This window comes from Camelus dromedarius, chromosome X (genome assembly GCF_036321535.1).
Source record: "Camelus dromedarius isolate mCamDro1 chromosome X, mCamDro1.pat, whole genome shotgun sequence".
Classification (NCBI taxonomy): Eukaryota; Metazoa; Chordata; class Mammalia; order Artiodactyla; family Camelidae; genus Camelus; species Camelus dromedarius.
This window is the reverse complement of record NC_087472.1, coordinates 89,644,222-89,661,125: the sequence shown is the minus strand read 5'-3', so window position 1 is coordinate 89,661,125 and position 16,904 is coordinate 89,644,222. Positions and strand designations below refer to the sequence as shown.

Here is a 16,904-nt window from a genome sequence, read left to right as displayed (position 1 = left end):
ATTTTTTTAAAGAAAAAAAAGTGAGTATGTATCAAAAATCAGTAATTCTGTTTCTGTTATACACAGTCAGAAATAAACAGATCACCCATGAGTCCAAAGAAAGGAAATAAGTATTAGGAAAAATAATTTTTCTAATATGAAAAAAGGTTTTCAAATTACTTACATATCATTTACAAATGTGGAGGTTGATCTGAAAAGTTTTAAAATCAACTACAGCAATACTAAAGCAGAAAAAAAAATCAGTCAAGGGCAAAATGGCAACATACACATATCATTATCAACTTTAGCCTTCTGGAAAACCTACTATGTGTTAGAGAACATGCTCTATCTTTTAACATACACTATCTTATTTAAATTTTTTCAAACTGTGATATACGACTAATGCCAATCCAAGTATATATTGTCCTATGCACAGCATGAAAGTATACCAATGCCAAATAATTCACTCCCTAAAGTGCAAAATATGTAGATGTTCTTACACAGATATACATACACAAAATTTGTTTACAAAATAACATCCTAATAAATTATATAAATAAAAAATATTAAATATGATATGCACATTAAAACATAGCCATAATAGCAATGAAAAGTTTCTAATACTTTTGAAATACCGGATATTTTAATATTTCCTATTCCTACATATAATCACAGGGATATAAGAAGGGCTCACAAGCTCACTATAAGATTCTTCCTTTAGATTAAAATATCTAAGGGTGAAATGATTTATTGAAGACCAAGTTGTCTAGAAGAATCTACCTTTATGAATGTTCATTTTACTCAACTTTCTGGTAATATGATTTAGTTAATGAGCAAGTAAGTCATTAAAAAGCCTGAAGAACATTTCTAGCAGATATGAGGCTTGTGGTTTGGCTAACTGGTACATGCCTACCATGTCACTCTTTTTAAAGAATAAAAAAATATGGATTTGAATTCAACAACTGAATTATTTTATTCTTTCACTTTACTCTGCTCAGATATTCTAATCTTCATTTCTGTCATGATTATGTTATGCTGCCAAATCACATCTCTCAAATCATTTGAAACACAACTCCAACTTCACTAATTTCAGAGTTTGACACTACTCAGGATGACATTGGAAAAAACAAACTTTGCAAATATTACTGGCAACAATTTTTTCCTCCTTTGGCGGATATATTTTTAAAGAAAATAACTGAAAAATTAAAGGGCAAAAAGATAATACATACATGTTTCCATATATACAACTGTAAAAGGCAGCCTGTGGGTTGCAATAATATTTTGTAATATTATTCCTCTAATATTCTCCTAATAGTCAAGGAAGCAACCAGTCTTACTGAGACATCTGGATGTGTTTGTTATGAGATACACTGTTTGGGAGCATTTGGGTTTGAACAGTGACCAAGAATTAAACTGAAATATGTTTTAAGGGATGATGCTAAGTAACTATACTTGTAAAATGATCATGTTTCCTACAAATTATAAGAATCCAAATCTCCATTGTATAGGCCCTCAGTCTGAGAAAAATATTACAATAAAATGCTAATATTATGGCTGGGAAGTGAAAGGGAGTGGTTTAAAAATACATGGGGAGGGATTTTAAATTATGTTAGATAATTATCCAAAAATGTTCCATGAGTCTAAATGATAAGATGTTTAGGAGAAATATTTTCAGCATATGTTAAATATGAACAATCACTTGGAAGAAGGGAGTCCATGGTAGTCCAAGTCCATGAGGAGCAAATAAGAGATGCTAAAATAAATTAAAGGTACTGATAGAATGATGCTGGGTTGAATTCCTTTAGCATCTGTCCAAAAAGGGAAAACAGAGAAAACTATCTCACTGTCCCTGGGGGAGGTCAACCATATGAAGACCCCTTAGCAACTCGCAAAATAAAATAATAAATTAATTCTCAATATGAATAATACATGCTAATTAAATCAGCAAATATAAATTAAACTATAAGGAAGTATCAGGAAGTTCTATGATATCCATTAAAATACAGAGACAGAATTTAATGAGTTCTTGTTGATCATTACCCAAAACTATCAGTTCAATATGTTGTGCCAAAAAATGGCCAGGTGCTAAACATCATTGCAGAAGGAATTTAAATGAGAAAAGTGAGCTTAGTTCAAATCTACTACAAAATCTACAATACTCTCCAGTTAGTAGCATACTGATTTTTGTAAATTTAAAGGCAGTTTAAAATACAATAATAGGTAAAAGAAGCATTTCCATATTAGGATAAATGGTAAGGGCAGGCAAAAAAGTATAAAAATTCACAGTTAGAGCTCCGGCATTAGGCACATTTAAGTTCAAATTTGACCTTTACTAAATCAGTGAATTGGGCTCAGTTATTTAATCTCACTGGGCCTCATTTTTCTCATCCATGGAATGAAGATAAAACAGAATTGACCTCGCAGGATACCTACAAGGGTTCTGAGTCAACATGTGTGAATTGTTATGCCAAGTATGACATATACCAGGCGAGCAATAAATGTTAGTCAATGTTAATATAAAAAAATGAAAAAGAACATGTAAGAAAGTAGGAAAGAGAGCAGATCTTTCAAAGAGTGAAATCAGGGACAGTGGGAGTCATTTTAATAGCTGAAAGGGGTCATTTATGAAAACTTAATGATTAATATTTTTAAAGATAGTGACAGTTTTATATAATATGGCACTGTTACGGGATATAGAAAATATATTTATCCATTTTTAAAAGGAATGACATCAACCAGTAATGAATCCATAAGTTTACCAGGGAATCTTGGAATATTTGGTCATACATCTACCATCATTTGAAATTCAAGTTACAAAGGACAGCCACGTCAAAAATTCAAAACAGAAACTTCCAGATGTCACAGGCAAAGATATGATGTTGATTAGAGAAAATCAGACATCTTGTTATGAAGGATCTATACGGAAATACTGTATTATGTTACTAATCTGTATGTAATATTATATTAGTATAGATCTGCTTCCTGTTCGAGTAGAGTATAACCTGTCTTTCTAAACTACAAACCCCCCTAAGAAAAATGTCTCCACAGGCAGTATCTGATAGAGTTCTCAGCTTAGAGTAAGTACGAAATAAATATACTATACTTGTCAAATCACCCAATACCAAATCAATAGCTTACTTCGTACGAACATAAACATTAGGGTAGCAAGAGCCACAGACGTGAAAAGCGAAACACAAAACATGCACAGTCTCTCTTCATTCAAGTGTGCTTTAAAATACCTGGGGGAGGGTTCAAAAGCCCTGTAATATGTCATGTTACTTAATGCACAGCTCTTAAACTAATATTAAAGATGCTATTACTTCAACTTCGTGAATTAACTGGCCATCTATTATCGAGTCCTACCAATGAGATTATGAGACAGTCCCTTTAAACTTTTGTAGAATAAAGGTACTAAATGTTTCCCCAGTGAATACTCACATATGAATAATTTTATCATTATATATAATTGTTTTATATGTATTTCATAGAATTATGCTTCTTATAGTCAACTGAAAATTGTCTCATGACAGTGTGTAAATGTAAATATCTGCAAAGTTTCAAGTAGCAATCATTTGAGCACCTGCCTTTTTTAAAATTTTTTGTTAGCTACTTAAGAACACAAACACTAACTCACCAGGCATTATGAACAATACTTATGGAAACCATTTTGTAGTAGCACATTAGAATCTCATGGATAATGGATCATAATCCATTCACGTCTCATATTCTAGACAACCTCTGAAATAGTCTATGAATAAATATATTGCACCCAGAGGAAATGGATCATTACTTGAAGTGCATCCATTAATTTTATTACTTGTGTACAGTGCATAACAGACTGTTAGAATAATTTTAATTGTGCACCACCTTCCATGCAAGTACTTCAGAACTGCCACTTAAAGTGAAGTATTCCTCATCGAGTATATTCATCATTAGCCATGAAGCCAGGGTAGAATAATGCAAAGCCTGTGTTTTCAGAGCTCTTGAATTAGAAGAACATTTGGAATAAAAACTTAAAGTCGCTAATAAATAATCTCTTATTTTTGTTGCATATTAAGTGAGGGTCATTACAAGTCCATTTGGCATCCAATGTTAACAGTATAAAATTTACTCAATTCAGGAAAATAAGGTCTGAGTATTGCAGACTAAATTCTAGAGGTTTTTCTCATGACAGTAACTTTTTATAAAGCTGCTACATCATGTATTTTTCTTGAAGTAATAGCTTTTAAAAATTAATAGGTTTATATAAAATTCACATCCTTAATGAATATAATATACAAATTTACTAACGTAACTTTTTAAGTTTTTCTCTTTCTAAACATCATTGAATTTTAAGAGCAAAAAGTCAGATCCCTACTCATATTTGTTTTTGTGATTAATTTTCGACAACAACAATGACCACTTTAATTGCCTTCCTTCACACAGACACACATACAAGCACAGAGTCTCTTCCTATGGAGATTAAACAAAGAAAAACGTGTCTGTCAATTAATGTTTATTGAGTGTGAACTCTGTGTAGACCATTATCCCAAGTGTCATATGGAGAAAGAGGAGCCGTCTATCAAACTGCCTCGAACTCAGGAAAGACTAAGAGGACATGGGTGCAAATGCGGAAAGCTACTCAGCTACTGATTCATGATGGAGGGGCTGGACCACTGCAGATAGTACAATTTCCATGTCCCACTGATATACAGAGAAGCTGCAAAATCTCTTCCCATTAAAATATGTATTTAGCAGAGTTATTGCCACTGAAAATCCTCCACAGTGATGTGAAAAGATAATCAGAGATCTGGCTCTGAGGTGAGCCAAACTGACCACAATCCCTACCCTTACCCATCTGACCAAATTTTGCGCAAACGCAACTGAGATTATTCATGTACAGGACTTAATGACTTTAAACCAAAATACTAAAAATACAGTTCTGCACTTAACATTATAGATAAGAGGAGTACTTGCCTATGTTATCAGTCTATGCTACTTAATTACGATCCTTCGCAGACTTTCTATTAGGTATCACTTTAAACACTATAATCTAACACTCAGGGGATGATAGTTTTTGAAATGTTCTTTTAGTCTAAGATACTAATAATTACTACTTTTATTTAAACATTTCCTTAATGTAACTATCTTCAGGCTCTTAATTAACACACAGAAAACTACAATTACAAATTGAAAGTGAAGCACAATTTAATGTAAAAAACGGCACTAACCCTATTAGATAATCATAGTATCTCCTCTGGAATTTGTGGTGAAACCATTTTATTGCTTAAAGAAGGGGAAATTGAGCTTTGCTTATATATGTTTTAAAATGACTATTTTGATATAATTTTTTCGTAATTTCAGTATCAAAGGAAAACAATTTATCTAAACCAGTTTTTGTATTATATCTGACTGATAAAGAGACTATATATAGGGAGAGATAAATCTAAGAACAATATTTTACAAAAGTAACTAAAAATGGGGTCTAATCCTAAACATAAAAAAGGAAGCATATTTTTAGATTTAAAATTTTTCTAGATTGTCCAGAATTCCCATAATCCCACTCATACACTGAAAAGCTTTTGAAGTAAGCAGATCAGTTAAAAACCTGTTCAAAATAAATCCTTGAGAAAGCAGGATTCATTAATTAAAAACCAACAGTATTGATATAGTAGCAAGATTCTTTACCATACTTAGCTGCTAAAATTTACTAAATTTTAATTGTTGTATATCATTTTGTGTTTAAATATGAAAATAACCCTTAAAGGAGGTTATATTGTATACTTCTTAAGAAATGAAATACATAAAAAATTGGAAATTCCATCTCTCAGTATAATACAGCTACAGGAAACATTGAGTAGATCACTAGGTACCCAATCTAGTCTCCCATTTACTCTCATTAAAGTTCTGGGAAGTGAATAATTTGCGAGACTAAGGCTATTATGCTAATCTTATATATTGACAATAAGCTTAATAAAGATTTTTGCCTGTGAAAAATTTCTCTAAAAATAAGAGGTTCTCTACACCATCCAACACTCTATCACACTATTCCCCAATCTCATCCAGTCAATTGATTAGATAATAAGAATAATAAATCAATTTAATGTGAGTTTAAAAACCAGATAAATAGATAAATAAGGTAAAATTATACCCACATTCCATGTCAAAACCCCCGGAAGATATTTTTTAGGTAACTCTCTGTTAGTAGCACTATAGCCTCCCTTTTTAGTCTATTATGATCATGAAGATCATTTACAATCTTTTAAGAGAACTAGGATATTCATAAGGAAAATGTTCATGTATAGCTTTAAAGTATGCAAGTAATTTATTCAACCTCTTTTTTTGGCTTAAAAAAAGTTTCCAAATGAATGAATAAGAATCTCTTACTCAATTTCTGCATATGATTCAAATATAAATTATTTTACTATAAAATTAACAGTATAGTTGATATTAAAATTCACAATACATTTAATATTAACTATATTTCAATATTCTGCATACACCTCTTATAGCGCAGCTAAAATGAAAATTATCTTCAAACTGATCATAACTTATATGTAACCCTGCGAAACTAAACATGTGTTACAAGACATAGTTGATTTTTAACACAACTTTGCAACATCAAAATCAAAGTCACTTCTTCTACACTAGCAGCATGGTAATCTCTGCACTTTTAACAATCTTAAGACTCTACTCCACCCTGTGTTTCTCAGCACCTTTCTTAAATTCATTCAAGAGACTGCCTTCAGGACTAACAAATTTTGATTTTTGCATTTCTTAAGTGGTGCTAAAAACTAGTGCTTTCAACAGATATTTAGAAATGGCCAAAAGAGATTTCAATATATGTTTGATGTACCATTTTGGTCAACATTGATGTAAATATAAAATATAAGCACTGAAGAATTTTTTTGCATGTCTTAAGAGTTTTGTTATGAAGGAAAAATTTAGAGTTCCAAAATCATTCTAGATATTTTAAAACATACTCTAATCTTATGGTAAATTATTTTAAGTAGAAAATTCAGTTTTCTCTGTGTGTGTGTGTGTGTGTGTGTGTATACATATATATACATACACACAGATAGCTTATGAAGTATTTTATTTAAAAAAGCTATAGTTATGCTACTCTTCATACGTATTTTAAACTGTGAATATGCTAAACATTGTTATCATGGTAAAACATATATTGAATATATATATATATTTGTATTAATTGCATAACATAACATTGTACAAAATGATTTGCCTTCATTTTAATTTTTACAATGTGCTATGTGGTTAAAGGAATAGACATTTACATGAGGTCACAAATAAAGTACTGTGATTCAGCTCTCACCTTCCTTTCTATAAATAAAAGAGCACGGATGTATGCATTTTATATGGTTATGACTTTTATTATAACTCCAAAGCCCCAACTTGAGAAAGGAAATTCAGAACTCGTGAATTTAAGAGCTTCACTGAGTTAACTGTTGGGAAACCTGGCTTAGAGAAACCTCAACTTGTCTTTCAACTTCATGAGCCACATCAGTAAAACCTAGTTTTGTATCTATCCATTAAGTAAGGATTAGAGGTCCCTCTGAAATACACCTAGAAAGGTTCTACAGCCACTTATTACATGTCTGGCTTAACTTACATTTTGCACAATCACATAAAATATATACTATGCAATTTTGTTCTGTGAAAGACAAAACAAAACAAAAAGATAAGTTAGAATCTTTGAGTCTGATTTTTAGTAATTATATAAATTGTTTGATAGAATGGAGCAGCAGAGCTATCTAAGCTCTAGCTATACCCCAGATCTGAGCCTAATCATGTATCACTTAGACAAAATCTTCATTGGTGTAACAAATGAGAAGCTTAAAATGTGATCAATACAGTCAACCAATGAGTAATCTCTCAAATCTCACTCCTATCCCTTACTGCTCTTTGCTTTCTATACAAATTTGCATTTTCCTTTAGAAGTATTATGACTTTCTGACCAAAATTACTTCTGTCATTATCTCAACTACTGCCGTAATATTGCTTTCCTAAACAGAATTTAATCAGTCAATTAATATTTATTAAAGACCTAGTATATGTCCTCATTTTCCTTCATGCTTCCAAAAGTTAGAGCTATGAGAGCAATAATCTAGAAAATTATATTATCACTAATCATATGATCATTTTAACCCTGTATATAGTTTCAATTACAAAAAAAATTTCCCTTCATTTCTAAACGTAACTGCTATTTGAATAATTCAGTTTATGCTAGTATCAGATGATTTGAGTTAAGGCATGCTTGATATTTGATTGTGAAATGAGACCATTTAAAAGTACAGATTTTTGCATCACCTTATAAAAATGAAAAATTGATAGTGTAGTTCCTGGGGGCAATTGTATAATAGCTACAAGAATTTTTTTATAGATCATATAATTTCATTTCACATGAATATGCTGTTGTCAAACTCATCAGTTAAACCATCCAGCACACATGCATCTAAATAACCTTTCGGTATTTTGTATTGCGTATATATTCATTGACTTGTTAACCCAATACTTAAGCTGTCATATTTGCTTGTTTTTGCTTTTAACCAAATATAGTCATGGGGCTCATTAAAGAAGAAAATGAATTGATTTCCTAGGAAGATTACTGAATTTTTTAATGCCAACATGGCAATTAAGGCAAGAAATAATTCATACACAGAATTTATGCCTCGGAATGAAGGCAGGATCTGGAAAAAGCTGACATGCATAACAAAAACATTTGTTACATTTGGTTATGATATTCTTGTAAACATATCCTTTGAAAAATAAAATAAACCTTGTTTGGAAATAGCATTATCCCTGTTTGTCATGAATTACTTATACCTAGAAATGAATATAGTTGTATAACAAAGACAATCAGAAAGAACTTTGCTTACAATTGACGTCAATAACATTTTGTTCAGACAGCTTTTGAGGCGCTGTTAGCAAAAATTAATTTTAATTCATTCGTTTTAAAAAAATGTTTTGCTAGCTTTGTACTTTTACCTCACTCCAAAATAGCTGAACTTAAAAAAAAAAAATCCCCTGAGGAGATATTTTTTAAATGAATTTAAAAAATGAAAAGCAACATAGAAAATGTCATATTATTAGCAAACAGGTATGGAAAAAATATATTGCAAGAATTATTTTAAATCAGATTCCAATCACTTTACATATATTATACAATTGCTTACATTTCTAATGATTTCTGCAAACCTTGTTTCCTTAAATTATTTGGACAAATGCTAGCAAGATTTGCATTAAAATTGATTTCTCGGCAACAGATTGATAAAATATTCTACCACATCCCATTTTCTTCCATTGGACTCAAAGTTGAATTTCCTCTAATAATTTGCTTAGCATTAAAAAAGAATAATAAAAAGCTCACCAACTCACTTTAAATTTAAATTTTCATTCAGGAAGTGCTTGTCTGATATAATTCAGCTTGATAAATACGAACCTATGTGTTTATCAAATCCCTAAGAAGATTATCTAAATCAACTCCGTGTAATTACCATTCACCATCTGTTCCACCAGGGCCTGAGCTGATCTGCTGGCATCTTGCAGTTTTCTGAACTTCTCGACTTTTTCTCGCTCTATGGCCTGCAACATGATAGCAAAGGTGAGTATTTCAGTACAAGGATTGTGAAACTACAGAATAATTATAACTTCTATTTGCCCTTTCAAGCCTTAAGATATTTCACTCTGGCAGCTTATCATGTGAATCTAAAGATTTTTCCAGATTTTTCCTCAAGTTCTTGGCACTAGAAGCATCAAAATGAAAAAGAAGCACAAACCATGTTCATACTGAATTGTTACTTTTTTAAAATAAGATTTCTATCCTTAATGTTTTTTACATAATAGTTTCTGATGCATTATAATCTAAAATTGCCCCCCACAAAAAAAGAACAAAAGACTATTCATAACAATGAAAGGATGAAATGTCAGACAATTAAAATGGAAATTATCTTTTAAAAAAATCACTGAAATTACTCCTAATAACGTAAGTCTACATACTCTGTATTAAAAATCAAACATAAAATCCAGTAAGTATATACAGTGGGGAAATGTATACTAGTATGAATAATTTAGCAAAAAACAATTTATCTAAATACAAGAACACAGGTTAATTTTTCTGACTAAAATTGTCAAAGTACTCCCAATTCAAGGAAAAATAGGTTCAGTTTTATATAACTTTATAGATTCCTTTGTTCATTTTCCCAAATCAGAGTTAACTTTTGAACAAAAACACAATTATTTAACAAAATCTAGCATTTGATACTGTTGAGTTCAGCTAATAACGACGTCTCTATAGAGATACAGATTTTAAACTATGATGCAGTAAAACTATATTACTATAGTCATTAAAAAGATTTGAGTATAACAATATATGTTATCTATCCTGAAACTAACCTACCTGCATAAAAAGCAAGCTATAATGCATTTAACATACAGTAAGAGCAATACCTCTGTGATGAAATATTGGCATTATACAAAGATTCCACCTTAGTTTGTGGCAGGAGGTTATTCTATATCAGACTACTTTTTTACATTTTTATTTAGATCTATAGGCATTTAAACAAATATTCCAAAGTTTAATATTGGAGTACAGATGGGAGGTGTATTGTTTAAATGCCACAGATCTAAATACAAATTTAAGTATTTATAGCCAACCTGAAATATATACACTTACATTATGCCATCAAGGGCAGGAAATGAGAACTCAGGTTCATCTCACTGGTATGAAAACTCCAAAGGTGAAAGACACATTTTAGTATCTTGGATTCTACTAGAAAATTTCTAAGTACACAGATTTTGGTGTTTGGGGATTATATGCTCCCAGGATCCCATACCAATTAGCAAGTGAAACTTGTGGGTTATCTTGAAAGTCAGTTTCACAAAGACATTACTGAATTGTTTACACAAGCATGTGCACAACCATGGAAGGTTCTAACTTGGTAGCTGAACCGAAAAGTCCATGAAAATAAAGCAGCCATCGTATGCTGTTAAATAAAAACCTAGACGAAACTCCAAAATTCACATTTTCTCAATTCTCAACTTTTGTCTTCTAAATTCTCTGTTCTTAGCATCTTACTGGCACATGTTTCCCAATACTTTAAATGTGTTCTCCACTAAAATGTGTCATTTGCAAAGAACTGAGCATTCAGAAAAGAAAAGTAAGCACATTCTAAGTAAATATATAATATTCAAATATTCACAACTATCAAGAGCTACAGCAGGATTTTAGGTGTCCCAAATTTGAACTACAGCAGGAAAAAAAAAGAGAGAAAATAAGAAAAAACATTTGTACTACAACAAAACAACAAGAACAATGATAACAAACTGGTGTTCTTTGAGCTAAACAGTTTTAGAATTATTAGCCTTTCCTATCATAGTGGTTGTATTTTATCCACATTGAACTTTTGCTTTTTTTAAGTAAAATTATATAAAGAATAGAGTCAGAATACCATCTTGTCTTTATAAGTGATGTAAAAAATTATCAATGGACTTCTAAATGTCATTATCATAATCTCTTTGTTCTAAGCAACTAATGGAATAATCAATTAGTATTACTAACAAAGACACAAATTTATAATTGAGTATCTCAGGGTTAATACTTCAGCTCAAATATCTTGTGTGGTTAGCCCACATTATTCTAGTTATTCTAATATATATAAAAACAATAACCACCATCACCACTACAACAAAACAATAATCTATGGAGTAGGTACTATTACTCTCCCAATTTGACAGAAATGCAAAGTGAGGCACAGAGAGGTTTGTGAAATATTTGAAAACACTGACAAAAATCATGATAAAAACGGGAGTTCCTTACACTGTGTACCAAATTACAGTGTATGTACATTATTTCATATGTATTTCATAATAATTCTGTGAGATAGAAAGAATCAGCATTATTTTATCCTATTTTAGACAAACGGAAAATTGAGCACCAATAAGATTAGGTCATATATCCAAGATCACAGAAGTAGAACGTTTTAAATCAAAAATTAGAACCCTGAGGATCTAGCTTTAAGTTCAGCTCTCTTTCAAATATACTCTGATGTTTCTAAAGGTATTTCAATGAAGATGAATCAAACGGATTTGAATATATCCTAGTACAACTCACAGCAAAAGGAACCTGATAGTTTGGATGTACTCAGGGATGGTATTCAAAATATTCAACCATTAATGCAGCATGGGCACCCAGGTATCAGAAGGAATGCCTGGTCACTTAGTATGGACTCAGACAGTCTATAGGCTGGTTGGCAATTCCGTGTACAGCTCAGTTACTGCACTCCATTGCCAGAAGTATATTATATATAAAGTAACTGATACATAAATAGACACAGAGGTCTGAGAAAGAATTAGTTAATAGCCCCTGTGTATTTGTCAGTGTTTAGATGATGTCTGGTTCTGATAAGTTATATCACTTTAAAGAGGAATATTGGAAAATAAAGAGAAATATTGGCACAGATGTGCCTTGAGGAATATGAACAAGTCAGTGACGGGTCCAGAAAATATTTCATTTCAGACACAGCTATAGATGGTTGATAAAAATGAGAAAATTTAGGGTAGCAAGAAAATAGTAAAGAAGGTAATGAAAAGAAAAGTTTGGGAGTCACTCTGTTCTCAGTTGGTCTGAATTCCTTCTCCACTGCTTACTAGCTATTTGACACTTGGAAAGTGATTCAACCTTTCTTAGCCTCAATATCTCCTATGTAAAATGACATTCAAGATACCTACCCTCCAGGGATTCTGTGGGGATTAAAGGAGGCTCTTTATATTATATATTTCCCAAATTGGGGTTTTTAGTTTAATAGGAAGCTAGAAATAATTAACAAATATTAATTGTGACAATGAAATGACAGAAACCTAGAACATCCCAGACACAGTAGCATATGTGGTCATTCTAATGAAAGGTGATCTTGGTAATCTTAAAAATAAGTTTTATGAAAAATTTTTGCCATAAGAGCTGGTAGAGTACCTTGCTCACAGAAATGTATGACAGGTCCAAATAACCACATAGAAAAAGTTGTAAAGAAGTTGACTACATTGACATCACTGAAACTTCCCATTTTCCTGGATCTGGCCACACACGTTTGTTCTCAAATGAAATATTATAAACTTCTGTTTTAAAAGAGGTGGGATTAGTAGTTCATAATGATTCTATCTTCTCTCATTTTCTCCACAAAATATATGTAAAACACACAGAAAAAATAAAAAATCATACACCAAAAACAAAGTCTGGAGAGGAACATGGTTCTGGAAAATGGAGAGCATATCCCCTTCCTTTAAAGAGCTATGTGCCATCAAGAAGAAAATTGGCCTTCCATGGGTCAACCTTACAAAGTAAACACTAGCCTCATTATTAAAAAAAAAGGAAAAACACCTATCCCCTTACTCAGTTTCCATCGAAACTGCTGCTATTCATGTTACCGTTAGCCTCCATGCAATGTCATTCAAAGGCTGATTCTCAGTCCTCAGCTTACTTTTCACCATAATTTGATTCAGAGGATTCCTCCTCTTGGGAATGTTGCTTTGGCCTCCTAGACTACAAGCACACACACCTTTCCTCCGATCTCAAGGACTGCCTTTACTCAGTCTCCTATGCTGGTTCCTCCTCATCTCCCTGACCTCTAAATTTAGCGCGTCCTAGGCCACCAACTGCATTTCCATTTGTTCAGGCCAAAAATGAAAAATCCTTCTTGACTCCTTTCTCTCAAACCCCATATTCAATCCATCAGAAAGTTCTGTTGGTTCTAATCTCAAAGCACATCCAGAAAGTGATGCTATAAGTGTGCTCACGACTACTGCACTAGTCAAAAGACCCCATCATTGCTTGGGAGTCTGAATGTTTCAAAACAGCCTAACATACGGTATTTCTGCTCCTCCCTTTGCTCCCTGAAGATACCTTCTCAACACAGCAGACAGATGAAGCCAGTGCAACTCTCCAGTAGCTTCTCTTCTCACTCTGAGTAAAAGCTCAAGTCCTGACCATGGCCTCATCTGACCTTCATGTCCTTGACCTCTCTAACCTCTTCTACTGAACACCTTAATATTTCAGCTCCAGACACGTCCTTTGTTGTTCCCTGATACTCTACGTAAGCACCTACCTCCTTGGGCTGTGCATTTACTCTCCCCTCTGCCTGAAATGCTCCTGCCTCAGGTATGTGTAAATTCCTCATTGCCTTTAGATCTTTACTTAAATGTCACTTTCTCGATGAGGCTTTCTATTGCCACTCTATCTACACAAGCACACACTTCTTAGCTCTCATTCTTCCTTTATTTTCATCTATGTTTTCCATAATAAGCTGCTCAATTTCCATCTTCCCCACTGGAATCTAAACTGTATAAGGGCAGGTAGCCTTTTGCATTTCCTTCTTCATGCTATCTCCAGTGCATAGAATACCGCCTGGTGTACAGCAGATGCATACTCAAGTGATGTCTACAGTAGCAGAGTACCTCCATGTACAATATTACAGTCTCTCTCATCCCACCCCAAGATCAAGTGTTCTATTAAAGTGTAAATGTGTAACACATCCTGGGAGCTATACACACAGTGGTCCTAGAACCAGCCTGTGAGGTTTGGCGCTACAAGCTCAGAAAAGGCACGCAAATGAAGTCTTCGGCAAAGTGCAGATTAGGTTGAGAGTTGGGCATAACACCCTGGTCTCCAGCAGGACTGTTATAAAGTCCTGATAAAGGTAATAAACAATTACCCAAATAGAAACCAGATAGTACCACGTGAAGTTCATCAAGTCAAAACTAAATACAATCTTGCCTCAGTTGAGACAAACACAGTGAAAAAGAAACAACATGGTGCATATAACATTTATTATGGAATAATGAAAAAAATATATTTAAAAAACTAGAGGGAGTATAAATTCCCAACAATCGTCTACCACACAAAATTTTAGAAAACACTTTTTTGGCATCTTCACTAAGAAATCATAAACTCCATGAAAAAGCAACATAAAAACATAAGGCTAGAAGAGGTTGATTTTTAAGCAGAAATGGAATGAAATACCAAGACAACAGAGAACTGGCCTCATAAGGAAGAGACTAAAGTTGCATTAATCATGATCCAACATTGGTGACTGTAAAATGCAGAAATAGTACTGAACAAAAGAGAAGGAAGAGTTCTGGACTATGGTCCTAACCAGGCTTCTTTGGACTCAGCAGCAAATAAACAAGTACTCCCATTGGGCAAATAGAGAGTATCATATTTTAAAGTACCCTAATTAAGTTATTCTTGTATTTTCAGACAGTGAAAAATCTTTGGCTATGCTGACATGTTAGGATGTTTTGTTATCCACTAGAGAGTAAGTGTAACAACACTTCACTGGTCTTAGAAATCTGGGGACTACTTTTTCTCTCAGATGTTTTTCAAATGTTTCAGCATCTTCAGTCTTTCTTCCTCTTCCATGGCTCTCAGCCATCCTTCCTTCTTCCCTTCCTTCCTTTTTCTGTATATATTTACGTTATATGTATATTAGCTGTCCCTTTATTTTCAAGGCCAAGGGTTTCATCCAAATGTTCTTCAATGATGACATCCATTTTCTTGTACGCATTTCATCTTCAACGTTAGTCCAAGTATCTATAGATTTCAGTCCTCACTACTACGGAGAAAGTTCTTTCATGATGGGCACTGTTTTTTTTTTTCTTGCCCAGTACAATACTTCTTACAGCATTAAGCACCAGTAACTAAAACTACCTCTTAGAAATCACCTTCTTCATGAAAACATCTCTGCCCTTAACATTATCTTTCTTCATAAAGAAACTCACCAGCTTCTCTGTATGTGTGCCTATTTCCCTATATATATGGTTATCATATATATACATATGTATAATATGCATGTAATATTTTTAATCTTAAAAGTATGTGTTTTATAATAGAACACAGTTTTAAAATTTCCTCAACAGCATATTAAAATTTTTGCTCAGTATATATTTAATATATGATCATATGTTTAGAAGCTACTACTCAGATTCTAAAGTACCTAGTACACATAGCTTCAAGTAAAGAATACAGAAGCTTAAAAAGGCATTAGTGAAACATTCCATAAGGAATATATTGCTCACTTTCAAATACAGTTTGGGCTCATGAAAATTCAGTGATCATAAGGAAATTATGAATTCTAAAATGTATAACTTCAAGAGCAAAATAAAAGACAATTCAAATCACTACACTGGGCACCTGAAACTAATACTGTATGTGAATTATAATTCAAAAAAATTAATTAATTGATCAAAAATACAATTGAGTTATATAAGAATATAAACAAATAATTAAAATAAGCTTTAAGCAAAGTACACAGACAAGGAAGCTTACTAAGTCTTTAATAAGTTGATTAAAAACATTTATGACCTCTTGTCCTGTTCTTTACCAGCATCTCTTAAAAGCCTCCTCCTTTCATGACATCTTCTCTAATTAATATGAAAGTAAGTTCCACATTCCCCAGAGTCCTACTCTGACTTTAGAAGCAATTAATTTTCTATTCACTTAACATCCTATAATGAAGTTTTGCCCTTTGACAGAAAAAGTAATTTATTCACTCAAATGTTTATTCAGAAGTTGTTACATCCTTCATATTGGTAGCAGAGCCTGACCTAAAATGTGCCTGCAGAACTGGAAAAAAATTACTTATTCATATAGTCAAACACTAATTGTGTTAAATACCAGGCACTCTATTAGGCACTAGGATACCAAAACCAAACTAAGCCAAACCAAAATGAACAAAAAACAAAAGCTAAACAGATTAAGTTCCAGTCCCTAGTTTCTAGAAACCAACAATCTAACCAATGAAACAATATTTTGGATTAGTAAATGGGAATTAGGTCATGGTGGTCTTCATAAAGGCAACATGAAGAAACTGACTTTGTTAATGCCTTTCAGCCAAAGGCCATCAGGAACATGCCCGTAGATTAACAAAGTTAAGTTG

The 16,904-nt window shown here is 32.6% G+C and overlaps 1 protein-coding gene and 1 long non-coding RNA gene across 10 annotated transcripts in view; one reads left to right on the top strand and one right to left on the bottom strand.

The window, feature by feature from the left end:
• The window catches only part of DMD (dystrophin), a 1,947,932-nt gene that overhangs the window by 1,208,278 nt on the left and 722,750 nt on the right, over positions 1-16,904 (bottom strand). For all 9 annotated transcript variants that reach the window (XM_064483309.1, XM_031445593.2, XM_064483311.1 and 6 more), the window contains one exon: positions 9,474-9,561. In XM_064483309.1, the coding sequence (XP_064339379.1) occupies positions 9,474-9,561 (88 nt within the window). The remainder of the gene's footprint in view (positions 1-9,473; positions 9,562-16,904) is intronic.
• The window catches only part of LOC135320282 (uncharacterized), a 100,243-nt gene that overhangs the window by 37,524 nt on the left and 45,815 nt on the right, over positions 1-16,904 (top strand). Inside the window, exon 3 of the long non-coding RNA XR_010379534.1 lies at positions 9,496-9,580. This is a non-coding gene — a long non-coding RNA (uncharacterized LOC135320282). The remainder of the gene's footprint in view (positions 1-9,495; positions 9,581-16,904) is intronic.